General features: G+C 45.1%; 1 protein-coding gene across 3 annotated transcripts; it reads right to left on the bottom strand.

Moving 5' to 3' along the window:
• CTCF (CCCTC-binding factor) lies at window positions 1-25386 on the bottom strand. 3 transcript variants are annotated; one of them, XM_055000637.1, is made up of 11 exons: window positions 25316-25386; window positions 10746-11535; window positions 10034-10204; window positions 9293-9426; window positions 7811-7931; window positions 6925-7074; window positions 6171-6331; window positions 5832-6014; window positions 4453-4588; window positions 2911-3075; window positions 1-1626 (listed from the first exon to the last, which is right to left on the bottom strand). In XM_055000637.1, exons 2-11 carry the CDS (start codon window positions 11524-11526, stop codon window positions 1445-1447), a joined length of 2184 nt encoding a protein of 727 aa, XP_054856612.1. In that variant the 5' UTR covers window positions 11527-11535; window positions 25316-25386; the 3' UTR covers window positions 1-1444. The 3 variants fall into 3 exon arrangements, with proteins under 3 accessions (XP_054856612.1, XP_054856610.1, XP_054856611.1); XM_055000635.1 differs by lacking the exon at window positions 25316-25386 and adding an exon at window positions 19778-19846; XM_055000636.1 differs by lacking the exon at window positions 25316-25386 and adding an exon at window positions 16092-16178.
• Between the last annotated feature and the right edge of the window lie 1783 nt (window positions 25387-27169).

Below are 27169 nucleotides of genomic sequence, written 5' to 3' on the forward strand. Positions count from 1 at the left end.
TTAATTCATTATTATTTATTAGCTGTACAGCAGTATATTCTCCTTCCCAGAGTCCAAACCCCATTATGTATTTTTATAACATTTTTATCTCATGTTGGTTTCCTAAAATAATGAAAAATATCACACAGTACAGCTAAGTACAAAAATGCATCAACCTAGAGTCGGATAGCTAACCTGATAGCTCTTTTAAAAGCGATACATAGAAGAAAATTCTTTTTGAAATCAGCAAGACTGAGGCTCTATAAAAAGCTTACATATTTTTTAAACATGTGACGGTTCATATACAGGCATCATTTGTATTTCACATTATTCTTCTCTTTCTCTCTCTCTTATAATTAAAGACCCCCAAATCTTATCATTACTGACCTAGTAAAATTTTCTGGCCTAGGTTTCAGGGGCTGGGAGGCCCCATTACAAATCACCATCTCAGCTTTCAACACAGAACTCATAAACATAAAACGGAGCAAAGAAAATGGGATCTGTGGAAATCTGAAACTCAAAAAAGGTAGTTTTAAGTGACAAGTTCCACTTCTAAGTCCATGTGCTTAGAAACGAAGTTGGGGTCTGGATTTCCACCACCTTACAACCAAAACCTGGGTCCTGGTCTTCCATTAAACGTGATAGGTTCCAATATTCAATCTGTTACCAATTCCTTCCTGCATAATTCCATTCACAATTGTTTTAAAATGATAGGATTGGTTGGTGTGTTTAAACTGCATTTCCCCCCCTCCCTCCAAAAACCTCTTAATTAAATGGAAAAAAGATTAAAATGTAAAAAAAGTTATTTACAAGCTTAATCATTACAGTGATGCCCTGCAGAAAGCAAAGCATCCGAGAGGAGAGACGAGAGGTGGAGCATGCCGAACCCATGGTGCTGGGGCAGAACCAGTCAGTGGAGGGTCGGGAGGAGAGGGGGTAGGGAAGCAAAACCGAAACGCAATAAAAAGTTTCACAACCCGCCTGAGTCTGCATTTACAATTAAAAACCTCTAGAGAGCAAAAACGCGGCCAGAGGGCTTCGAGGAACGCACGTGTGGATCCAGAGCAGTTTGCATGGATTCGATGAGTCAGTGCTTCCATCTTTCCACGTCCGGGCACAGAGGCTGTCCGTGGCCTGTCACTACAATGCAGTTTGGATCTAACTGGATTGAGCAACTCATAGGAGACCCACGGGGACTAAAAAAAGCCCCGCCCCATGTTCCATGATCATGTTATGCTAACATTAAACAAGAGTTCTAGGCAAAAAAAATAATAATCACTTTTTAACATCATCTGAAGTTTTGTTTCCCGGGTTGTTTGGTAAAATGGTCTAAAAACGATGCATTTCCCAAAGCCAAAAAAAAAAAAGTAAAAAGAAAAAAATAAACAGAACAAAAATAACAAAAAGGATTGAGCTGCTTCGAAAGAGCCCAGGCCAGTTCAGTCCAAGCACAAGCCTTCCTCCATCACCGGTCCATCATGCTGAGAATCATCTCTGGGGTGAGGTCTCCATTGGGCGCTTCCACCGCAACTGGCTGTGCTCCTGCTGTAGCGGCTACAGTCTCTGCTTCGGGCTCCTTCTTGACTTCCACTAAAATGTTTTCAATTGCACCAGTGTTCTGGTCTTCCACCTGAATGATTGCTGTTGCTAGTGAAGGGGAAGAGGGAGACGTCAGTGCAACTCTCCAGAGAGAGAGAGACAGAGAGAGTTTACGTATACGTCAATGCTTATTTCCATAAAACCATAGTCGGGGCTGTGTATAAATGCCACAACTTTAGGAGACTGAGCTCTGAATCAGGATGGTGGCAGCTCAAATCTGGCCTCTTTATCATGAAGTCACCAGACAGCAACCTCCAGGGAGACACACCCTCAACTTCTCTCTATCTGCAATATGGCGATACGACTGGAGGTGGTGGAGAGAACTGTGTGCACAAGACTGAACTTCTGTACAGCTGAGCCCTGCCCCTGAAATGCCTCCAGAAGAAATGTCTCCTGGCGTGAATTAATCACACTTGCTTAACTTGCATTTGAGAGCCGAAGGGATTTGTGGGCTGGTGGCCTAAGGGCAAATCCACACAACCGACTGTCACCCCCTGAGAGAAAAGGTTCTCTGCCAATGCATGGTTAAAAGCTACTGCGTCACTGGTCTCCTGACCATGCATGTCAACACTTGTCAGAAGCTTCGAAGACTCCCAAATGTGAGCTGGCTTACAACCTGAGTAAGCGCTAAGCGCCAAAAGCATCAGGATGCTTGTGAATATCCGCCATGAGGTCACTAAAATATCAGAATGAAAGAATGAGCCATCTGATTCCATGTGTGTAAAATTTCACGCAAGTTCAGTTCAGACATCGTATCACACCAGAATTTCTGTCCTTCCCCAATGCGGTAAGATCGGCAACTATAGTCTGCAACGACTTTCAATTAAGTGTAACATCTGAATGTGGGTGCCTTAAATTGAGTGCGCACATTCAAAAGTGGTAACAAATTCAGTTTACTTGAAGATCACAGTCCTCAATTATGTCACAACTCCAGGAGTTGTACGTGCCTGACAATTAACCAGGTTTGTGCCCATCACAAAATTCAATTTGCTTGTGATGCCTGAAGTCTGGTAGATTCCCAAAACCTCAAGTGAATGTGAAAAACATTCGCTCCCATGATGAGCTCGGAATGTGCTGGAGTGAGGAGTGGCTTTGAGAAGAATTAAAATCTATTTCAAAGCATGCAGGTAGCAAATGTTGATGACTCCAGTCTTCCAGGATAAAGTTTTTACCTTGCTTAGTAGACCTACCCTTCTGCCATGATCTCCAGATCACACTACTCTTCCACCCATCCTTCCTGCCTCCACTTCTCTGTCTACTTCCCTCTTGTCTCCTAATAAAGCGTGTAACTTTCTGGCAGCCTTTTCCACTTTCCCACAACCCAGAACTTACGCTGGGGCTGTTTTGGTTGGTTGGCTTTACCGGGCGGCCTTCCTCTTCTTTTCTTTGCTGGCGGTGGTGCTGGAGCCACAGGTTCTACTTCTGGCTCAGCCTCTATTTCAACTGCCGTCTCTTCCTCCTCTTCATTATCATCCAACTCTGGCTCTGCATTTTCTTCTTCAAGATTAGAAAGTGACAAAAAATGTATCAGGGCAAGTATCAGAGTCAATAACAAAAGGAGAACAGTGTGGAAGTTTCCCTGAAGCAGGATCACCATCTTGAGTTTAATCAGGAATGAATTAAACCCAGAACTTTGGGGGGGGGGGGTGTCTCTACAGTGGAGGAAGAGACCCCACCCATTTAAGAATCCCACAATAACAAAGCTTTCTTCCATGTCTTCAGCATATCTTCCAATGGAATGGGGGGGGGGGCAGGGAGAGCAAGGAAACAACTGGCACGTATGTGATGGTGAATACCGCACTGCTTTATGTTAGGAAGTGGCTGAAGCCTGTGGGATACGCATAATGCACTCACATTAATGGCTTCCCTGTGAATGCCACTGCTTCCAGCATGTGGTCCACCATATCCTCACAATCAGCCCTAATTTCAACAAGTTCCTGGTGCATTCTGTCTGTGGTCCTTGCCACTCCTATCCACCAGCCACAGCCCAGCCTCAAAACAATCAAGTGTTACAGATACACACAAACGAGCATTTTGGTTAGGGCACTAACTCTCCTCATCTTGCAGATTCTCCTTGCCATCACTAGTTCACGTGAAGCCTCACTAGTCACTCTCCTGCATAAATCTAAGCAACAGGTACACAGTGGAGGTCAGTGGTTCTCAACCTTTAGCAACTCACTGACCTTCGCACTGACTGAAAGTTTTTGTGTGGATCCCCAAGCCCTGCCCTCTTTCTTCACCAGCGTCCCTCCATGCCAGACAGCACCCTCTCAAAATGGGCACCAAGCTATGCATCCCCCACGGAGGTTTCTGTCCGCAAAACAATACACCAGAAATCATTTCAGCCACACTTAAAAAGCAAGCTTAAGTAACATGCAGGCCAGGTACAGGAAAGTATGTTGCAAGGAGAGTCATGATTCAGAGGGCAACTAACTCTAAAATGCTGCAACTCAGAAGGCCTGACTGAAGGTCCTCAACGCCATTCCTAGAAGACTGAGAAGGCTCCATTGTCCAGATAGCCCTGAGAGAGGCTCAAAGATGCCAGTTCAAGATGCACTGCAGCAGGTAACACTGTGCCCAAAAGGGGAACCCAACCACGGCACTCTGGCACTGACCTGACTGCTTTCTTTTTAAAAATAACCCCTTCTGGAGCCGCACCTAACATTCTGGCGTGCTGCAATATGCCTAACAGCAGGTCCAATGGAAAGATTCTTTGGAGCCAAATATCTTGGAGACTGGGAAGAAAGCGATGACACTCACAGAGGGCTGGCCGCTGGCAAGGAAGGCCAAATAGTTATGTGCGTCTAAGCTCAAGAATGTGTGCAGTAATGTAAGCTATAAGCGAGGCCCTTCTGGAGACAGCTCTGTCCTTACCACTGTCGGAAGAGTCCTCTTTCTTGGAGCGCATCTTTCTCTTTCGCCCACGCTTCCCCTTCTTGGGTTCTCCTCCATTCTCTCCTTCTACCCCATCAGGGCCTGTGCAGTTATCTGCGTGTCGGGCCATGGTGTTCTAACCAAATAAAGGAAGGCAAGCATCAGAGGATGTCAGAACCCGCAGATTTCATCCCTCAAAAAGAGCCACAGTATTATTGCCAATGCAGATGCCAAGTCCCAACAAAGAGGCTTGCTGTGATGTTGAGCAAAGTGCACTTGCCACATGTGCAGAGGGTATACACCCCAGGAACGACGCGATACAAAGCCTGACTTCTTCTGAAATGTTTTCTGGGGATCAACGTCAGATAGCCAAGCACAGAGAAAACAGATTCTATATAACTGGAAATCTTGAATATAATACAGTGTCTTTTCAAGTTTCACTTAGATAACACTATGGCAAACTTTGGAATACACAGGCAAACCAGGGCAAACTTTGGAACACATCTCTAGCACGCTCTGATTTTACCATTTCATTAACAGCATCTTGTGGCCCTCTTCCTGGTTGCAATGTGAAGCACAGAAGTTCTGATGTCCAACAAAAGAACGTATCTTAACAACATATGACGAGCCTTGCTGGATCAGATCAGTGGTCCATCTAACCCAGTATCCTGTCACACACAGTGAGCAGCCCTGGAGGGAGGGCCAACAAACATGATATAGGGACCAAGGCCTCTGTCTTCCCCGATGCTGCCTCCTGGCATTGGTATTTAGGTTTACTGCCTCTGAATGCGGAGGTTCCCTTTAGTCACCAGGGCTGATAGCCATTGATGGACCTATCCCTCCATGAATTTATCTAACCCCCTTTTAAAGCCATCTATGTCTGCAGCATCACTATGTCCACTGGTAGTGAATTCCACATTTTATTACACATTGTATATGTAGTACTTCCTTCTGTACATCCTGAATCTACTGCTCATCAACTTCACTGGGTGCTATTGAGTTGTACTGTTTTGGAAAAGGAAGAAAAGTTCTCTGTATCCACTCTCCCTTCACATACCTAATTTTATAAATCTGTCTCATGTCCCCCTTCTACTTCTGAAAATTCTTCTAGAGGCTGAAACTGAGAGCGGAAACAGAGAGAATACTGGGCAGCAGGCGTGCATTTAAGCCTTGACCGCTCCCAACCCTTTCAATTCTCAAAGAAATAATTTCAATCCAGCAAAAATGGCTTTTGGAGCTGAATTTTCCCAGCCCCGTATCTCTTCAAGCAAAAATGCACATTTGGGTGGAGCAATGTGCCTGATGCTCTGGTTGCAGTCATTTTTCCCGCTTACTGCTCCATACAACAGCCCCACTTGGATTGCAGCCTGACCACTTACACGGCGCGTGAACGTTTTGCCACACTTGGTGCAGACAAAGGCAGCTGGGACAAAGTTCGGGTCGTGGTAGCGCTTGAAGTGCATGTCAAGCAGCTGCTTCTGACGGAAGGTTTTGTCACAATGGCTACAGGCATAAGGCTTTTCTCCAGTGTGAGTTCGCTTGTGCATGATCATGTGCCGTTCCTAGAAGGAACCAAGAAATGTATCAGTGGTAACAGCAGCCTGAGTCATTAGCTCAGGGCATGCAGTCCTATTCAGTTCTTTAGAACAGGCCAGGAGAATTTCCGACATACCTGGCCAGACTAAGGATCATGCTCTGAAATGTTCACACAGCCTCACCTGTCGACACGCATAATCGCACTGGTCACACTTGAAGCGCTTCTCGTTCTTGTGGGATTTCTGGTGCTGGATGAGTGCATATCGCTCATGGAACACAGCATCGCAGTAACGACACTTCTTGCCCTGCTCGATATAGGAATGCTGCTTCCGCAAGTGGACACCTAGTAAGAGAAATAAACCACATCTAACGATCGGCCTAGCCTGTGGAATATGGAAATTGCCCACACATGCTTCAGAGACTATAGTGAAGTTCAGCTGAGCAAGCAAATACCAGCTGTGTTAAGCTAAAATAAACATTCTAGTTGATGGTATTTGAGATTTCAAATATTCTACATGTGTTCTTTTGTCATCAGCATTTTATTAGCCTGCAAGATAAAGCTGGGATTTTAAAAAGTGTGAATCATTACTGCACCCACAAATCTGTACAACTAGCACAGTATTTGAAATGCTTCTTATATTTTAGGCTTCTGTTTAAAAAAGGGCTTCCGGCTGTTTTGATTAATTGGGAGGGAGGAACTATAAACGGCAATACAAAATAAAGGTAAGGACGAGACACTCATACCTGCTCTACCTCCAAAGAACTCAAAAGGTTCCCAGAAGTTTTCCACTGAGGCAGCTTACAAGGCTAGACCTCTGTCAAGTGCTGTCAGATTTAATGTGCCCTGGGCCATTAAAATGTCACCCCACTCGTTCATCTAAAGGCAGGGGCCTTTCAAAAAAATCGTCTTTAACCGCAAGCCAGAAATGTGCTCACCCAGGTCGCTTTTCCGTGCAATGACCGTGTCACAGTGAGGGCAGTGGAACTTGGCCACATTCTCCGTGTGCTTCTGCAGGATGTGCATCTTCATCGTTCCACTCTGGGTGAAGCGAGCATGGCAAATGTAACACTCATAGGGCTTCTCGCCTTTAAGGACAGAGAGTCAATCAATCAATCAATCAATGTCCTTTATTGGCATAAGAATACATAAAGTGACGCATGACATGCAGACTGCATTAGGGTTACAATTAAATAAATATACTATCAGAATAGCTCTTTATAATCAGAGCACAGCTTAATAGCATGTTGCAAAAATATAGCCACCTTCTCAGTTATATCCAGAGAAGAGTCATTCAGAATGAAATAGATCTTAATGGGGTCAGAAAGAAGGACACAGTGTAAATCTGAGATGTTGACAGAAAACTAATCAAAACTAATCAAGTCAATGGGATGGAGCAGTTCTCGGAGCACCCCCCCCCTTCAATGCCAACTAACTTGGATAAACAGAACCGAGAGAGAATAAAACTTGCCAAGTGTTGCATGATAGACGCAGCGACGATCAAAGGCTGCTCTGCTATGTGCAAAAATGTGCAAAGAACTACTGGAATTTGTTGTCAGGCAGCTTCCATTTCTGGGGCAGCTCTAGAAGTTACTACGCTCATTGTAAGAGTTTGGGAAGAACAGGACCAAGTGTAAGAGCAAAGGGTTGGCAAGGTTTCTGTAAGGAATCCCACCTGGCACTGAAACATTCAAATGGGCACTTGATCTTCTGATTTTATTTTATTTTTTTAGCAGACTCATTTACGTGCCAAAGGACCAGAGCATGCCGAAGCTGCAGCAGGCACAGGTCTCTGCACTGACACCCCCAGAGCACAGTCCGTACCGGAATGAGTTCTCATGTGCCGCTTCAGTTTGTAAGTGTCCCTGCTGGCATAGCTGCACAAGCTGCACTGGAATGGACGCTCCCCTGTGTGCGAGCGAATGTGACGTTTCAACTTGCTGACCTGAAACGCAAGAATGTAAATGGGGTTAGTGGCACAAGAACGAAGGCAGTTCTACCGGGGGAGTTTCCAGTCATTCCTTTCTACAAAGAACTTGAGCTACATTTCCCCACCGTACTTTTTTGTTATTATAAGATGGGACAGGCAGAAGGTAGGAACGGCTGAGGCATTAAAACACTTGGTGAGACCACAAGAGCTACCACGGGTAGGCGCAATGTTTATGTCACTTTTTTGGCAGGGACAGGACAGTAAATCTTCTCCCCTCCACTCCCTCAAATACCACACCACATGTTACTTGTAGGAAATGCAAAGGAATATTCCATCACATATTAAACAAAGCCATGTGTGAGAAATTCTCTTCAGAAAAAGGTATTTCTTGGAATATTACTACTCAGATCATACATTATTTACAGTGCAATTCTATGAACAGTTACTCCAGTCTAAGGCCATTGACATCAATGGCCTATATTGGAGCAATTCTGTACAAGGCTACACTTCCAGCAGCATTTCTAATGTAAATGAAAAACAGTCATGGGAGGAAGGTAAATACTGCATTAAATGTCAAAACTTGTAACTGAACAGTGTTGTACATGTTTCCAGAACCAAGTTCTTAAACTTTTTCCCCAGGTTTGATTTGTGGCTGAGGGGGAACAGTTTGAGAAGCATTGTCCAAAGCCCTTTCGGCACTCAGCACTAGCTGAATGGTTCTTTAGATCCTATCAATGCAGCAATTTCACTCAACTACAAAAGCATTTTTCTTCCTCCATCCTGATCTCTGAGCGGCTTATAAGTATGTTTACAACTTAATAATACTAAGTGTAGACAGCCATTGTATGTGTCAGTGCACAGAAAAAAGTCAGATGCTACAACAAAGCAGTCTCTTTGGATGCCTCCTCCTCATACACAACATGCTCTAGGCTTCCCACAAGAAATTTCACTGCAAAAAAATAATCTGATTTTTAAAATGCTCGCCATAAGTTCTTGCAAAACAAATGAAGGAAATGACAGCTAGATGCTTATTAGAAAAATGAATGGGAAGATAGAAAGCTAGATTGGGGTGGGGCGGGGGGGGACTATGTTATAAAGACCCCTGCTCCTCAGAACAGGCAGCCAGTTTGAGCAGAAAAGCAGGCAGCTTGGACTGGACGGCATCTTCGGTCCCCAAGGGAGGAGAGCAGCCACAGAGAGCAATGAATGAAATTCCATGGTGTAACTGACATGTTTCTGTCACAAGATACCCACTTGCGGGAATCAATTAATTTAGACACCCGCAACAAATTTCATTAAGATCCAGAAACAAATAATAAGAAACAAAGTTAAATACACTCAGGCCAGTCCTGTGAGAAAGTGAGATTCAAACGCACCTCCACACTGGCGTAGTCACACATGGAACACTTGAATGGCTTCTCGTGGGTATGTTTGTAGCGGCGATGCCGAACCAACTCACCGCTTGTCACAAAGGCCATGTCGCAGTCGGGGCACTTGTGAGGACGAGTACCTGTGAGAGCCCAGAAACTGGCATTAGAAACAGACTAAAGAGGCAGGCTTCATTGGGAGGGGACTGGCATCGCCCCATCAGAGCTGAAAAAGCAACAAGAACCTCTCTCTTGATAAAAGCAAACTAAAAAGTCAGCATGCCAAAGGTTCTAAAATGCATGTTTTCTACAGCTCTCTGTCTGTGAAAGGTGAGGGCATATCCACACCTCCCCCCGCTCCGGTGTGGCCCTTCATTTGCATTATGCTTCTATTACATCAGAAGTTATATGCTGTTATCACATATTGGAGGAAGCAATGAAGAATCCAGGTGATTTGCAGGTTTTTAACAACTAAGTTTCTTGCTCTCATGGACAAAAATAATCACAAGAATTAGCTGGAGTGTCTACTGTGGTCATAGAAAGACTCTCATGAATGAAAAAAAAAATCCAGACTCTCCTCTTGGCCTCAATTCTTCCTCTTTACTCAACCTCAACTTTCCTTTCCCAGTTCCAATTCCAATATCTGGTTTAAAATCGATTATTAGGAGAGCATGTAAGTGTAACCCCTACTGCAGGGAGGCACCTACTTAGAAATGTGCTCAGGGGTTACCAATGTTATCTGAATAGTACCTGTGTGAGTGTTGAGATGGTTTCTCAGCAGTGTGACCGTCCGGAAGGCTCTACCACAGAGGTGGCACTTATGCGGCCTCTCATCAGTGTGGCTTTTCATGTGGCGGTCCAGATTAGAACGGCGTGGACAAGTATAACTGCACAGTTCACACTGGAATGTCTTCTTCACTCCTGTACAAAAAGTCAGTCTTTTTAGCAGCTTTAAATGGCATGTCCACATAAACAGGCGCATATGGTCAGGAGTAACGCTGATACCCCTACTCCAAGGCACAGCCGTCCTTGCTCTCTCTCCCCCGCCCAATATTAAAAACCATTTAAGCAAAGACAGCAAAGTCTACCACATCCAACTGAGCCAAGAGTAGTTTTAGTAGAACTAATCCAAGTGGACCAAGCAGGCTGAGTAAGTCATGCTCACAGGAGAAGGCGGTTCCCCTACCTAGGACACCCAGCCAGAATGACCCGGAGGAAAAATACCTTCCAGACCCCACAGCTGGCACTCTGACTTTAAGCTCTGAAAAGCCTTCAGCCTTTAGCTTACTCTCCATGCATGGCAGCATCTGATCCCTTGGAGAAGAATCTGCTCTGACCCTCTACAGGCCCCAACTGTAGCATCAAAAAAATAGCAGAACAACTTTTTAAAACGTATCGGAGTGTGGACTACCGAGGCTCTTTCTTCTAGATCTATAATAGCTCTTAGAAACGCATCACTTACCTTTCTTTTTAATTTTTGTTGGCTTAGGGGGCTTCATGTTGCCCACCACCTTCTCCGCATTGACCTCTGAGAGCAAGCCCTCTTGCTGTTCCTCTTCAAAATCATATACAGATACGTCCACGTCTTTCCCCTCCTCAGTGTAACGTAGTTTACTCTTTTTGGTTTTCTTTGTCTTTTTGGCTGGGGGCTGATAGTCCGGGTCCTTTTGCCAATTAGGATCTTCCTGTGGTTGAAGTTCACCTTGTTCCAGTGTCTCCACTTCACCGTTTGCACCAACTTTTACCACTTGGAAGCCTTCTGGCAACGGGAGGGTGTGGCAGATCATGGGCTCCCCCTCCTGTAGGCCTCCTTTGGAGACCTCGTTTTCATAGGCCCCCTGAAGTTCTTCCACAGAAGTGGTAGCAACCGGTACAGACACTGGGACAGGCACCTGGACCAGCTGTAGTTCTCCAAGGTTTATAGGTTGCTCCTCCATGTTGACAACCTGAAGGGTTATTATTTGGGTGTCATCCACGGCAGCCTCAGCGTCTGGTTGCACGGTGCCCTCCATTACTTCTGTTTTCATTTGAAGCAGCGTTGGATCTAACTGTTCCATCATTACCATCTGGACGCCACCGGTGACATCCTGCACCACTTCAGTCCCATCTGCCTGGTTGGGCGGCATTGGGCAAGCATCCTCTTCCTGCCCACCTTCCCTGCGCCTTTGATAGGTCTTCCTTTCTTTGCTTTTAATGAACGTTTCAGACTCCTCACCAATAGCTTCCACTGCTTCTCCTTCCATGTCACCTTCCTGGTGGAAAACAAAAGAGCCACAAAGAAAGCTCAGCTTAGACAGCTGCCTTGACAACATACAAGAATGGATGGGACAGATTCTCACACCTTAGGCAATCTGATCAGACAAATATGACATGCTGCATTTGCTGAAAGACAGCCCTGAACTTTAAAGCAAAACCATGCCTTCATTTCCTGACACGCAGTTAATATGGTTCCATAACATGAAAGAGAATGAACTGCAAATTGCTCTGAGGCAAGATCTGGAGCACAAAAACAGGCTTGCGGGGAAGTCTCAGGTGACAGGCATGCATAATGCTCGTTTCCAATAAAGGAAGTGTGGATCGAGCAGAGCAAAATGTCGATTTTAGTGGCCCCCTCACATTGCGTGCATCATTCACCCCATACACTCTCTACAAGGGCTTGAGTATGGACACCACTCTTACGTTTTTCAAACTTTCTGCCTTCAGGGAACATTTTGGGCATCTGCTTGCCTGAAAGAGGATCGATGCATGTGGCTAAGGTTTTGTGCCTGTGTGTGCAGAGGGGAAAGTTTAAGGCTCACATTCAGTTCTTGTACACCCCAAATAGGATGGGTTTATTAGGCTCATGAGGGCTCTGCATTAATTGCATGCTTCTTAGCGTGCACCCATTTGCCCTTGCACCCATTCATTACAGAGGAATATTGGCAGAGACAGGCAGACTGTTTTATGAATCTTTGTTCTTCTCTATGACTAAGTAAAACCTTCAAATGCTGGACTGTGACCAGTGGTGGCAGCACCATTTTCTTTCATTGGAGAGAAGAGAAATAGCAAGAGGAGAAGAAAATTAGGAGTGGGGGAGTGGGGCTGAGAGAAAGAAAAACAAGAAGAGAAAAGGAAAGACATATAACAAAACATTTAAACACGGTCCCACATTCTGGACTGAGGTTAAAGTCTGGTTCTGAGTCTGGAAAGGGTGAAGAGTATGAGATTTTCAAAAAAAACAACAGCAAGCCCTGTTGACCGGAGAGCAGGCTGTTCTCTTGCAATCTCATGAACCGGCCACCAGGGGACACTAGTGTGATGTACTTGCTTCAGAGCAGTGCCCCCCCTGCAGTAATCCAAAGAGCTCCCCTCTCATTCGCCTTCCATCCTCATACATAAAACATAGCAAACCAGCACAGAAGCCAATTTGACCACCCCAATGCAGTGACAAAAAGAACTCTATTTTCAGCACAAGGCCACTGTGATGGAACCAGGGCAATATTTTCCATTGTCTCCAACGTTTCCAAGAGAGCGATAAAGTCCCCAAGTACAGATGACGTGCACATGCCAGGACTGGCCCATATGACTTTCGCAAGAATCAAAAGGGGGAAGGTGAAAAGACAGAGCACGAGGACTAGGAAAATGCCACACATGAATGACAGCTCACTATTAACAGAAAAAGGGCAAAGCAGACCTCAGAGTGTATTAAAAGGTCCAAGTAAAATTAGTAATTTTTTAAAAAAAGTGAGCATACAGCTCATTCTGTCCCCCACAGGCTCAAAATAGGTAACAAAATTCAAACAGCTAAAAACAAAACAACTGAACAGGCATTTGCGCACTGGAACTTATTTGCAGGTGGGAAGGTTATCTGCATCTCCTATGGCAGTCTGGCAAAGAAGTCCACAAAAGTTACTACCCATATTAGTGATCTGTGGTACACTGACAGCATAAAAAAGGGAATGATTCGTGACTCTGCCAATTTAAAACAAAAAGCTTAAGTGTGCCTGGTTGCTTGGAGATATTTTTACTTGACAAAGGTGGTCAGGAGGTAGCCTTTGACAGGTCTGCCCCATGGAACTAACCATACCTAGTACATCCAAGCACCAGAAGAGAAGCTATGGCATTTTGCACATAGGTGGCCTCAACTTCTGCACTGGGTATCTCCAGTTTAATGGTCTCAAGTATTGAAAAGACCTTTCTCTACCCAGAGAGGTGCTAGATATTACTGAATGAGATGGGTCAATAGTTGGACTGTGTATATGCCGAATTCATGCATGTTCAATTTGAAGCTCACACACACAAAAGCAAAATGCAAATGAAGATGCTACTCAAATACCCCTCTACTCATTCCCAGACACTAAGTGCTTTTCAAACATCATCTTACAGCTGAATAAAAGTTTTTGCACTCTCCTAGAATCTTACGGTTGTAAAGATTCTAGGAGAGTGCAAAAACTTTTATTTTGGACTAGCATCTGATGGCTGCTACTACAGAAAGTAGAGTTTATTTTATATTCCTGAGGTTTACTTCTCTGCTGCTTCGAACCTGTTAACTCACCCTAAGACTTCAGAGAGCAAGGGCGTGCGTAAATTACAGGAGGCCTACACATAAGGGATGCTGCTCTTTCACAGGTGATGGCTCATCACAGAGATCCTATTCTAATTGAAAGTAATAGAATTTATGTGGATAGAGAGACAAGGTGTAAGGAATGCCTCATTCGATTCCCCCTCCCCAAACCTCATGTTTAACTATCCTTGAAAAAGTAATTCTCACTTGCATGAAACAGAAGAAACTTGAGACAGCTGCGAGATTCCAACGCTGTGTGTGCTTTCAGAATCTAATGACTCAGCATTGTTTACAAGGCTGCCATGCTAGCTTATTAACTGGTTAGATGTTGTCAAGTGACTGGCTACATAATTGTTAAAATGTCCAGGAGTGCTATTATGTAGGATGGCAGTTTATTTTTTTAAATTTAGTCTGGGTGTCATTTATATGCCAAGAAAGAACTGAAAGCCACTGGACCCCTGACCCTACAACAGTCATGGGCAACCCTTACCAATATGTGGCACTGCCTCTCTTACAATTTATCTGCTAACTGCAGGCAAATACAGAAAAGGAATATAAGCAGTCATCAGAGGCCAGTCCAGTCCATGCAGAAGTGATATGGGGGGAACTGGTGGTGGTGGAGAGAGCCCTCAAGTCAGAGTTGACTTATGGTGACCCCTGGTGGGGTTTTCATGGCAAGAGACTAACAGAGGTGGTTTGCCATTGCCTACCTCTGCAACCCTGGTCTTCACTGGAGGTCTCCCATCCAATTACTAACCAAGGCTGAACCTGCTTAGCTTCTGAGATCTGATGAGATCAGGCTCACCTGGGCTACTACCTGTGTTATAATAATTACAATTTTCTTTTAGAAAGACAATTTTACTGTTTCACAATTTCACTGCTTCACAATAAGACTGAACAAATTTGGTTCTGTCTCAAACGGGCAGATTAGTCATTTCATGAAGACAGTTTTGTTGTTCTACCGGAGTTAATATCTGACCAATCAGTTATCCAAATCTTTTAAAATGCCCAGCCCTAATAATTTAACAATGTAGTACGTCATGACAGCCCTGACCTGGATGGCTCAGCCTAGCTCAATCTCATCAGATCTTGGAAGCTAAGTAGGTTTGGCTCTGGTTAGTATTTGGATGGGAGATCACCAACAAAGTCTAGAGTTACTGTGGAGGCAGGCAATGGCAAACCCACCTCTGTTTGTCTCTTGCTCTGAAAACTCCATAGGGTCACTGTAAGTTGGCTGGGACTTGACAGTACTTTCCACCACCACATCAGAATATAACATTTTGCACAAAACTCTAAGAACTACCACTTCTTCCACTCAAGACAACATACGAGTTCACACAAGGTCTTGTATCTAGGCACTGACCAGACCCAACTCTGCTCAGCTTCAGCAAGGATCCTGCAACGCCTAGGCTGAACTGGCTAGCAGTTTAACCTCATCAGCCAATTGGTTTTCACAAGAGTCCTAGAGGTTATCAGGCTTGTTCTAGCAAATGACCAGAACTGAGCTCCACAGCTGTACGACTGGTAGTAAGGGGTATTGATATTTTCACCTGGTGTATGAATGATCACTCGGGAGGCTCTCAGGAAAGATCACATTCTTATGGCTCTCCACAAACTATGCACGACTGAATTATTCAAGAGGGCTTTTTATTCAGACAGAAAAGCTGTGCTCTAAGGAAGTGGTTTCGGAGAGATGTACGGGCAAAGAGATATGGACTACAGACTAAACTGCTATGTACTGTCAGTTGCTGTAAGTATGATCCTACTGGGTAGTTTCTGTGTTGTTCAATATGTCAAGTTTAGAATTGCTTATGCTCTGTTTCAGCCCTGAATCGAATTCTGCTTGTTTTCAAATCTCTGCAAATTTGCATTTGTATGCACTATGCACTGTTTACTGAATGTCCCTGCTGTTGATTGTATTAAGCTGCCTTGAGTCTCAGTGGGAATGGAGGACTAAAAATAATGTAAATGTAAATAAACAAAATTGCATTTGGAACCAGAGAAGAAATTGCTTCTCTTGTCCAATAGTTGCAGTAACAGCCAAGGGACACTAGGGTTTTAGCAGAGAAGCTCCACTGATACCAGACCAAAGTCCATTTCCCATCTGAAAAGAGGACGACATACTGAAATACTGCTTATGTTTAAAAAAAAAGAGCTCTCTGCAAATTAATAAAACAGCAAAGAAAAGGAGCTGATAATTTCTTCTGTGCTGGTTTTCCATTTGAATGGAGGGGTTTTTTAATTAAAGGGAAGGAGCATTCAGACCTGCAGTCTGCAGTCCATTCGTCCACTTCATTCTCCTGCATGTGTAAACCAGGCCTGAGTCTCAATGCCACAGAGAGCCACATCCCTAGGTAATAAAGAACAAATGAGACTAAACGCATGTGCTTAACATGACGCTGTCTTGAGATCCTCTGTCTTCCTCCCAAGAGGCAAATCACATGGGCAGCAATGTGGGTGGCCGGTTTTTGCTTGTCAGCAGTAAGAGTGATACATCTACTAATGCGAGCCAGGAATTCTGCCTCTTGTGTAAATCTTCCTCCACAATAAATCATGTCATATCTGGCCAGGTCAGCTAGTGTATCTGCATGTGTGAAAAAAGGGTTTTATTCCCTGCTTTATCACTAACGTGTTTGACGCAGGAGAAGAGGACACAAGGACCAGAAACTCCAAGGGGACAAAATACTTGGTTAGCCTGATGCTCTTCCAAGGCACCTTATGACCCACCCAGGGTCCAATCGCATGCATCACATTGACAGAGGGAACTGCACTGATGATAGAAAGGGCATGAGATATTGCTCTTCAGCAAGCACCACAGCACTTCCTGTAAACATCAGTTAAGTAGAAGGCATTTTCAGTGGATCAGTTTTACAGTCTGTGGTTCTGAGATAAAAGGAGGGAACTTGGCATTTATGCACGGGTAACTTGGAACCAAAGAAGTTTGAGTCTAAAAAGCGTATCTCCTTTGAAGCAAAAAATTATATTTATATTAAAATCATGTACAAAAGAAATGTTTACTCACCTTTTCCCTTCTCTACAGGGAGTATTATCTTTATTATTATTCATCTTGCAAATTCTTAGTTCCCTATTCCTTCTGTGCTGCCTCTCTTTATATTGTAAGCAATTATAGGAGGTACTTGTTTGGACTTTTCAATTTTGGCTTAACACTTAACCTGGATTTGGAAGGGGGAAAAAAATCAAAATTCCTAGGCAAAGACAGCTGAGATTTTTCTAACCTTGTGACTGTAATTACCACTAATTATAATCTGTTACAATTGCAGTGCAATCCTAAACCAATGGGTTTAGACTCAAGTAACTCTGCTGAGGGCTGCACCATAGTCATGCTTTACCAAGTCCAGTCTGTAAATTTTTAACATTTGCCAACCAGCTCGGCACCAACTTTAAATACATGACTGCAATGTTTAGTTGATCAATTGGGCAGATTTTGACTGAACATTTTCAATACCTGAAAAAGTGACCATAATCAATCAGGAAACAATTAAATGAGGGAGGAATGTCTATTCTATGAGGATGCTCACTACAAGTGCATAATAATCTGTGCATAATCAATGTTCTTCAGAACTGTTTATGCAGCAATCATGATTTCTTTAATTGGGTGGCAGGCCTATTAAAAAGCAATGACTGACTTTGCTTCTTAAGGAGACATTCTAACAGGACTCTGACTCCAGGTATCATTAAGTGAGGGGGAGGGGGGGGGTCTTCTTGGATACTTTGCAATACAGCGGTCTAGTCTCCACACACAAGTCTATAAAGCTAATACAAAGTGCCATATAGTTTGGAGTACACAGTCACAGTAACTAAAGAATAGTTCTTCTTAGACCTAGAAGTTAGCTATAATACCACTGACACCCAAATTAGTTCCAGCCTGCATTTGGAAGAAGACAGGCATGCCAATATTGGCTGCCAAGTCAGTGCTGCTTATTTTTCTAGGCTTGAATAGTCAAGTTTAATGGAAGATCCTGTAAGTTACCCTCCAGTTTAGCTCTGATGAGATACCAGGTACATCATGCCACTAATCCTTAAGAACCACAGTACAAAATCATGACACCGCCCCACCATGCCTTGGTAGTTCCAAAAACAATCATGCAAAAAAAGCAAGTAAGGTTTTACTAATAAGCGCCAGATGCAAGTGGATGTTGGAGAAAGCATTGAAACCATCAAGCCCATTCTTTAAACAGAAAAATGTGCAAGGCAGGCCACAATCGCCTAGAAAGGTTAGTACTTGTCTTTCTCAGAGATTACTTAAGGCATCCACCAGCACAGGCTGTGCCTACAGAGATGAATTCACTCATGTAAGTTGGAAGGAATCAGCATTGCAAGAAGGAACATTTTAAGAGCCAGTGGGAGATACTTTTCCAACACATACTCTACATATCCCCAGAAGAGCTACATCTAACAAGAATTATCTGGCCTGATGATGAAGTTTAAGGCTATTTGTTAGAGCAAATCCCTTTCCGCACAACAGTTTACCTCTAGCTGAGGTATACTAACCACAAAGCTAAAGGAAACATTGATGTTTGGAGTCGGTATGTCTCTGCATGTGGGGATAGCAATGAGGAAGGACTACTGCCTCCATGCCTTGCTTTAGGCTGGGATCTGGCTGGTTATTGTTGGCAACAGAATACTGGACCACACAATATCTTGATTTGGTCCAATAGGGCCTTTCTGAGGCTACTTTGGACTAATTTGGTCCAATAGGGCCTTTCTGAGGCTACTTTGGACTATTCAGCAACATTAATTTTAAGACTCATGCCTCAAGACCTCTGCCAATCCACTTTAGAACGGTTCCAAGAAAATCATTTTGCTCTGGAGACAGCTGAAGAAGAATCTCGAATGCAGTCCCCTCCAGACCAGTAAGTGAACAGAGCCTCTCTCAGCCTGGCTTTTAAAAGAGACACAGCCATCTTTTAATGAGTGGCAACTTTAAGGGCAGGAGCCTCAAATAACGGAGAAACCATGCCTAACTGGCAACATCGATTCCTTCCAAGATGCTCTGCAGACATTTCCCTGTTTAGCTACTTAGTAACTTGCTATAAAAATATTCATGGTTTCTGACAATTTTGGTATGATTCATGTGTCATATTGCTACTTGCAGTTGTATGTGTGAACTGTGTTCAATGGAAAGTAAAGGTGATAGTTGTTATACTCAATAGTTATACTCAGTAGTTACATAGAGCAGGGAAACATCAGGTTAACTGGGAGCAGAGAGAGAAGAAACTTTATAGAAAGAAAAGTGTCCCCGACGTTCAATGAAAGGGGAGTGTGTGTGCCTGCACATGCTTGTGTGCCGTCTCAAGGCCAGGAAGCACAGGGCCCTCAGTCCTGCCATGTCTATTAGATGATCTCATGATTCAATAAAAAGTAGGTTGCTACTGACACAAGGGTGTCCCTTCCTTTCTTAATGGAATATTCTAATAATAGCAACAAGCAGTACACATGCCAAAGTGATGTCTCACTGCATCCATACAGCCAATTTAACTCCATTAAATAAAAATGGATACAAAACTAGATTGCCTGAACTCACATGTACACCTGGTTTCTCACCAGCCCCCCAAGAGCAGTGAAATGAAGGAATGGAGGCTTAAGACTAACTCTAATTACCACACCCGACTGCAAGCTTGGTTTATTGACTGACATTTTTATCTAATCTTGGTTCAGCGGGATTCCTGAATGCAGCCTTGATGTCACAGTCATCGAACAGCAACCTCCTCGTTATTTTAAACCAGGTCAGAAAAAAATATCTTGGGTACTTAATAACATTTTGCAATATTTCCCAAGCCCTGCTCTGTGATCAGCACCAGCCTGCTGTTCAAATTTGGGGCAAGGCAAACTTCAGAGTAATCTGAAATGTCCAAAAGCACCTCTCTCCTAAATACACATCAGAAACTTTCAACAGCGTGGCCCTTTGCTTCCTACAAAGCAGAGCGTACCAGAGCACTTTCAAGCAACAGCTCTTCCATCCGTGCCTTCTCTAGTCCCAGATCTCCTCCTCAGAGCTTCTTTTGTAAAAAAAAAGAAAGAAAAAGATCTTGCATTAGCAGAGTCAACTGCGGCCAAAGGCAAGCCATTGTTTGTCTCTTGTTCCCTAACTGCCAGAAGCTGTATGAGGCATCAGGTGCCATTACGAGCAGCCCTTTGATGCTAATGCTTCCTGTAGGGTGGAATAAACAAAACATCAAGGTGACCGACTTCACTGGGGCTAAGAGGCACCCCCCCAACAAAACAGCTCTTGAAGCATTATGAAACCATGTTCTGGATTAAGAGAGGGGTGGGGGGAGAGATATCAACGCCTCGGATGTTACTCTGCCTCTCAAATGCAGTTCCTCTGGCTCAGAAGTTCAATCCATTTTCCAGTCAATGCAAAGATTATTTCTGGACTCAGCCTGGGGTACCCCGTGCTTACAGGAAAAGCCACCCAAAGAAATCCAGAAATTAAGAACAAGCTTTTCAATTCTAGATAACTTGAGAGAAGACAATACAAGACTAGATGGACCAGTGGTATGATTTTGCATAAGACAACTTAACCTGCAAGTGCTTTTGATGCAGTCCACTCAGCAAGATGAGGGGGGGGGGGATGGCCTAGGCTGTAAATTCACCTTATCCTAGAATATCTTTTCAATTTTGTAAATTCATAATCACATCTCATTTTCCTTCAGGGGAAGAAAAATAAACTGCCAAAGAGGAACTGAACATGAGATGCTGGTATTTGCCAACTCGCCCTATAATGCTGCAATTTGGAAACGTGGAAGACAAAAATGCAGGTAGTCAGCCTATGCGCTATGGATGAACTCTCCTTTACTGTACAACCCCCAATGATCCCAATGTTTAAGGCCAGGGCATGTATACATATAATTACCACTAATAATACGCTAACAATACATAACATGAGTTATACTGTCTTTAAACTTGCATGCCTTATTCTGAAGGCTTTGGGGCAGATGTTGAACAAATTCTGTAAGCAGTAGTATAACAACTGGCGGGTATGAACAAAGGGGAAATAACCTGTTAAATTTGTATTGCACCTTACATCAAGGAGGTCAAAGGAGTGATTTGCTTTACCATCATCACTCTTGATCTCAGCTATTTTACAAAGATTTGCCAAAGGTCACCCCAGCAAACTTCAAGACCGAGAAGGAACATTCAGATCTAGCACTGTACCCACTATACCACACAGTTTCTCTGACTAGGGGTATGCATGCAGTGGGCACGTTCTGGTTCTTAGATGTTATCAGCGACGGGTCTGAGTGAAGCAGGATACAGGAGCCTCTGCTTCTTGAATAATGCCAGTGAATGCTGTGGGGCTTCATGAAGCCAATTATGAAGTCTAGATGTTTGTTTTAAAATTAAGAAGGAAAAGAGGCTTCTAAAAAAATCTGTATTGCTATATCAGGTTCCACATAGTACTTTTCCTTCTGCAATTATTGCTGTGAGAGGAGGACTTGGATTCTTTTCTTAAATGCTCACGATCTGAACACAACCACATTGAAACTAGCACTGCATCAGATGGCACAGGCAATCTAAGATTATATGAAACAGTTCATTAGGGAAGAGGCATCTTCCCACCCAGATGAAATTAATTTCCTCAGACTTGAGATGCTTACAAGTTACACTCTAAAAGTTGTCATTATATTAAATGGAACAAATCTCTTATCTTAAAGCTAGTTTTCATATTTACAGAGCAGATTCTCAAATTATTACTTCTGGCTGAGCCTCTGTTAGTGTTTGATAAAATACACAAAGTTCTGTCAGAAGCAGAAAGGGAACATCCAGTTCTTAGCAGGGTTGTTAACAGAGAATCCAATACAAGTACGGCAAGAGTACAAATTTATAAACAGACATATTCCACTATTTGAAAGATGAAGGCAACTAGATCAGTATCTGACCTAAAGCAGAGGTGAATGTGCCAAAATAATAAGCAAGGTAGGAGAAATCAAGAAGCTTTGAGGCTATATAAGTCAAAGACAGGTGGAGTTCAAAAAGACAAGTAGCAGCAGGATGCTGGCACTGTTCAGAGACAAGCAGGGCACAAATATGGGCAGCAAGTCTGAACTATTCATAATATGCCCTAAGCTGTAATCCTATGCATACTTAACTGGGAGTGAGCCCCACTTCACTAAACAGAACTTACTTATAAGCAAACATGCATGAGACTGGGCTGTCAGACATTCTGACTATGAGACTAATAATACAGGCAAAAAAATTAGCCTCAGCTAAGCAGCACTGAAAATAAAGCTCACAGTAATGCATTTAAGTCCCACCAGTTTAAACGGGTGTAAATTCTACCGGTTTAAGCCTATTGTCTGTAACACAATGTCATCAGAGCCTAAATCCATTTTCTCCCTTGCAACATATTGTACACTTCACCATATGCTGTAGACAAGAGACTTAAGAAGCACATGCTGCCCACCTGTTTCAATAGCAGGAAATATTTTTTATGAAAGTATTAAAGCTTAACCAAAAGAATCCCCCCCCCCCAATGTCACAAAGTGGTTGGCCATTTAGAGATGAGTCATATGTGGAGAGTCACAAAGTAAACAGAATAACCACATGTTTAAAAGTTTTAATTTTAATATATGCTGTTAGGAGAAGTTGACTGGACCGCATTCTCAGCCATTAAGGACTATATTCAGAAGATCCCCACAACATTAAAAGCACAATAGTTAAACAGAATCCCAGTGGTTTCTACCCAACACAGACAGCATTTTGGCAATGAGGGCAAAACAGCAAAGACAAGCACTAGCACATAGTAGGACTGTCACCCTATGTCAAGATCTGTTATGGGCTAGTGCAACAGGAAGTTGCCTTATATTAAGAGAAACCACTGGTTTATCTAGCTGTCGATAAACAGCTAGTACTGTCAAGTTTTACTGGCAGCATTCTGCTGTCTCAGGAAGAAGGTCATTGCTACCACCTGACACCAGAAATCCATTAACTAGAGATGCCTAGGGGTTGAACGAAGGCCTTCTCTTTGCCACTCTTATCCTTTGCCACTAAGCCATGGAGGTCCCTCCCTTGGTGCCAACACGGTGTCATGATTTCATTTACAAACCCTCTGTGAACCACTTCATTATGTCACACTGTGGAGTTCATAACAGCAAAGGCTTGGGATCTCAGCAGCTGTGTACTTTAGTAAGCCATACTGGGGGCACAGGAAGCTTTGGAATCAGGTGTCACAGTTTAAATCAGAAAGAGAGAAGAGGGATGGGGGAGGTACTTTTCTGAACTTTGTCATCTCAGGACAAAATAACTCAATGGTATAGTGGTATCTATGAACGGAAGGGTTTAGTTGTAACTAATCAGCCTAAACAGGCATGAGGCAACTCTCCCTCTCTCAGCCTAGTCTCCAGCAGCTGCATGGGTAATAGACATGTATGCTGCCTTCTAAAGGGCTCAGACTCAAACTGTGAAATAGGAAGAATCTGAAACTGGCAACATATTAAGTATCTTCAAAAACAAAACATGTCTTTTTAAAAAAGCAAACTCAACAAACCTGTCAATTTCAGAGGAGTTCATAGAGTGACCCTGAGCCTTAATCACATCTCAATAAAACAAAAATAAAACCTAGAGGGATCTCTCTCCTTTAGGAGTGTAGCCCCCTCCCCTTGGCATGCTATAACACAGGGACAGTTAAACAGGGGGGGGGCCCTTTCCAGGTTGTGTAGCCCAGGGGGATCTCTGACTCACACAAGTTTATACCGAAATACATGTTATTAGTCTCTGAAGGTGCTCCTTTTTTGTACAAGGCGCAAACCCAACAAACGTGCCAATGTTCAAGGAGTTCAGAGCGACTCTGAGCTCTAACTGCACCTCAATAAAGCAAAAATAAAGCCACAGCAAACAAAGTAAGGGGAATCTCCTTCAGGAGTGCAAATCCCTCCCCCTCATGGCCTGTTGTGACACAGGGACAGTTAAGCAAGAGAAATCTCTTCCAGGTTGTTTCAGTTGGATAGCCATGTTGGTCTGCAGAACAACAGCAAGATTTGGATCCAGTTAGCACTTTAAAGTCCAACTAGATTTCCACGGTATGATTTTTTGAAGCTCTGACTCTCAGATCATACCCTGGAAATCTAGATGGTCTTTTAAGGTGCTACTGGACCTGAAGCGTTTCCAGATTGTGTACCCTAAGTCAGCTCTGACTCTCATAAGCTTACGCTGCAATACATTTTGTTAGTCTCTGAGGGTGCTCCTTTTTTGTACAGGAAGGCGCAACGCCAACAAACATGCCAATTTCCAAAGAGTTCATAAAGTGACTCTGAATCCTCAATGCGCCTCAATAAAGCAAAAAATAAAACCTTGAACAAAAATAAGGAAATCTCTCTGCTTCAGGAGCACAGAACCCTCGCCTTGCCTTCTTGTCTCACAGGGGCAGTTCAGTAAGAAAAAAAATCCTTTCTGGGTTGTTTCAGGTCTGTAGTAGAAAAGTAAGATTCAGGCCCAGTACCACCTTAAAAACCAACTAGATTTCCAGGGTGTGATCTTTCAAAGCTTTAACTCTAGAAAGATCATCCACTGGAACTCCAGTTGGTCTCTAAGGTGCCAGTGGACCTGAATATTGCTTTTCCAGATTGTGAGCCCTGACTCACACAAGCTTAGGCTGAAATCCATTCTGCTAGCCTCCGAAAGGGCTCCTTCACGGCATCGTGGAAACCAGCAGATCCGTGTCAAGGGCAGTGGTGTATGTGTTTTGGGGGTGGTGGTGGGGGGAGAAGGTAAAGAAGCGAGCCGAGGCTAAAAGTCAGGGCAGAAAGTCTCACTGCCACCGCCCTAATCCTCTTGGGGGGGGGGGAGACGTTTCCCCAGAGAAGGAAGGCAAGGGGGGATCCCGGAGCGCGAACTCGCCTCGCCCCCTCCAAGCCAGGCGGGCTCGGGCGTCCCCGCCTGGCGCTCGCCCGCGCTGCATGGCGCTGCAGCTCAGCCTGCCTTGCAAGAGGGAGCTCGAGTCCCCCGATCCGGCCGCTCTCGCCGCGCCTCTCCCTCCGCAGCGCGCACAGCGAGGCGGCGGCCGGCGGGAGCGGGCGGGCGAGCCAGCCGGGGACGGAGGCGGCGGCGGCCGAGGAGGCAGGCGGGCGCGGGGAGCAGCCGCGGCGGGTGAGGCTGGCGAGGGGACGCGGAGGCGGGGGCGAGAGGGAGGCCGGCGAAGGGCCGAGCCCGGCGGGGTTTGGAACGGGGGCGGCTGGGCGTCGCGGCCCCGTAATGGCGGCCGGGGGAAGCTGGCTGTGGCGGCGAGGCCTGGGCGGCTGTGACAGGCCCGGCGGGGGAGGCGGGCGGGCGGGCCTGGGCTGTACTCCCGGCCTGGTCCCCTCAGCGGCGCTGCGCGGCGAGGCAGCGCCAGGCCGGCATGAGGGCGATGGGGACGGTAGAGGGAGACAAAGCCCCGCTCCCGGTCGCCGCCGGCGGGTCCCAGCCCGAGCCCCATCGTGACACCTAGAGGCCGGAGAAAGCGACTGCAAACCCCCCGCGCCGCTTACCTGCCCCGGAGGCGCCTCCCGGCCGCCCCTGCTGCCCCGGGACCCGCCCCGGCCGGGCCCTGCGGAGCTGCCCCGCCGCTGCCCCCGCCGCTAGCGGCCGCCGCCAGCGCCCAGCACCAGCTCGCGGTTTAATCGCTTCCCACAGCCGCCGCGGACACAAAATGGCGGACGCGGGAGGCAGTGCGCCTGCGCCGGCCCGGCAGCCGCCGACCGCCGGAGCTGGTGCGGGGGGAGGGGGGAGCGGGAGAGGCGGCCGCGCGCGGCATCATGGGAGCGGCCGCTGGGCGCCAACTTCAAATGGCGGGCGGGGAAGGGGAGCGGGAAGGGTGCGCGCGTGACGTCACGGCCCGCGCAGGCCCCGACCTGGGCGCTCAAGCGCGGGCGAGGCAGGTCAGCTTCCGCCCTGTGGCGCCCCCTTCAGGTGGCTGCCGCCTATCGCAGGAAACAAAGTCCCCTACAGGATAATACGACTTGTGTGGCCCGGGCCAGAGAGAGCTCCTCAGATCTCGGAGGCTAAGCAGAGTCAGCCTTGGTTAGGAATTTGTATGGGAGATCTTGTAGGAAACCATGCCAACCAGCAGGGGTCGCCTTGAGTCAGCTATGACTTGATGGCATCTTCCTCCACCACACAACAGCTATGTGCAAAATTATGTAAATGTGAAGGCACATAAATGCCCCTTAGCTCCTTGAAAGGAGCGTTCTTCTCACTTGTAAAGAGCTGCTTCATGTTGTTCTTTGGTTCAACCCTTAAACAGACAGAGATTCAACAGGCAGATCCTCCACCCATCTCTGACATACAAGGGCTGGGAAAAGCTGCTGTGCCTGTTGAACTTGTCACACAGCTGTTTTCCAAGAAGCAGTTTGCCAGGGAGGGGACACCCTGCCTGCTCACATAGTTTTGGGTGCCATTCACAGCCCTTAAAAATCAATGGGCAATTTTTTGCCCTTCCCTATGGAGTGCAGCAACTGTTTTTCACATGCCCCTGAAATGTGTTTTTCCAACTGGAAGAAAAAATGAAAATAATAGTAATAACATTCAATGTATATACCACCCTTCAGAACAACTTAATGCCCACTCAGATAGTTTACAAAGTGTTGTTATTATCCTCGCAACAATCACCCTGTGAGGTGGGTGGGGCTGAGAGAGCTCCGAGAAGCTGTGACTGACCCAAGGTCACCCAACTGGCTTCAAGTAGAGGAGTGGGGAATCAATCCTAGCTCTCCATATTAGAATCCTGCCCACTCTTAACCACTACACCAAATTGGTAGCTTGAAAAGGGTAGCTTTTCACTACGGCCATTGCAAGAAGACTCACAACAGGTGCCTTAAAATCTGTTCTGAGTGGATTAACTGCCGTTCATCTCCCACCCCCACCCCCAAAATTCTGCGAAAAGAGACCTTGGATCTCACTGCGAAAAGTGGCTGAAAGTGAAGCAAGTGAACAATTTCCTTATGTTTCTATCACAGAAAGGTAGTTTGTGATGGAAAGCAATTACAGAGAATAGTACAGCTACCTATTTCTTCAACTAGGGAGCTCTTCCTAGGACAAAGGATTGCACATCCAAGCAATTCACATCACAGATTTAAAAAGAGATGAATTTCCACAGTGGAAAGCTACAAGAAAAGAGTGGGTGCATCTTTCAGCCTCTGTTTTTACCTCATCACAATATGTTGTTTATGGCTACTCGGTTGATACACTTGTAATGTGCATATAAAATCTAGTAGGGCTGGAATGTACCTTTTTTAAAAAAGAAAACTTGTATGTCACTGCTTCAGCGACCTGGTCGAGGCAGCTCACAAAGGGGAAACAATACAATATAATCATAACGCAACCCCAAACCATCAATAACAACC

Source organism: Eublepharis macularius, chromosome 16 (genome assembly GCF_028583425.1).
Source record: "Eublepharis macularius isolate TG4126 chromosome 16, MPM_Emac_v1.0, whole genome shotgun sequence".
NCBI lineage: Eukaryota > Metazoa > Chordata > Lepidosauria > Squamata > Eublepharidae > Eublepharis > Eublepharis macularius.

Coding starts and splice junctions, on each gene's coding strand:
- CTCF (XM_055000635.1), bottom strand. CDS start 19,807: ATGGAAGAGCTGTTGCTTGAAAGTGCTCTG. Junction 9,427..10,033: donor CCATCTCAACACTCACACAG/GTACTATTCAGA, acceptor GGGCTCTCACAG/GTACTCGTCCTCACAAGTGC. Junction 7,075..7,810: donor GCACATGAGAACTCATTCCG/GTACGGACTGTG, acceptor CTGTCCTTAAAG/GCGAGAAGCCCTATGAGTGT.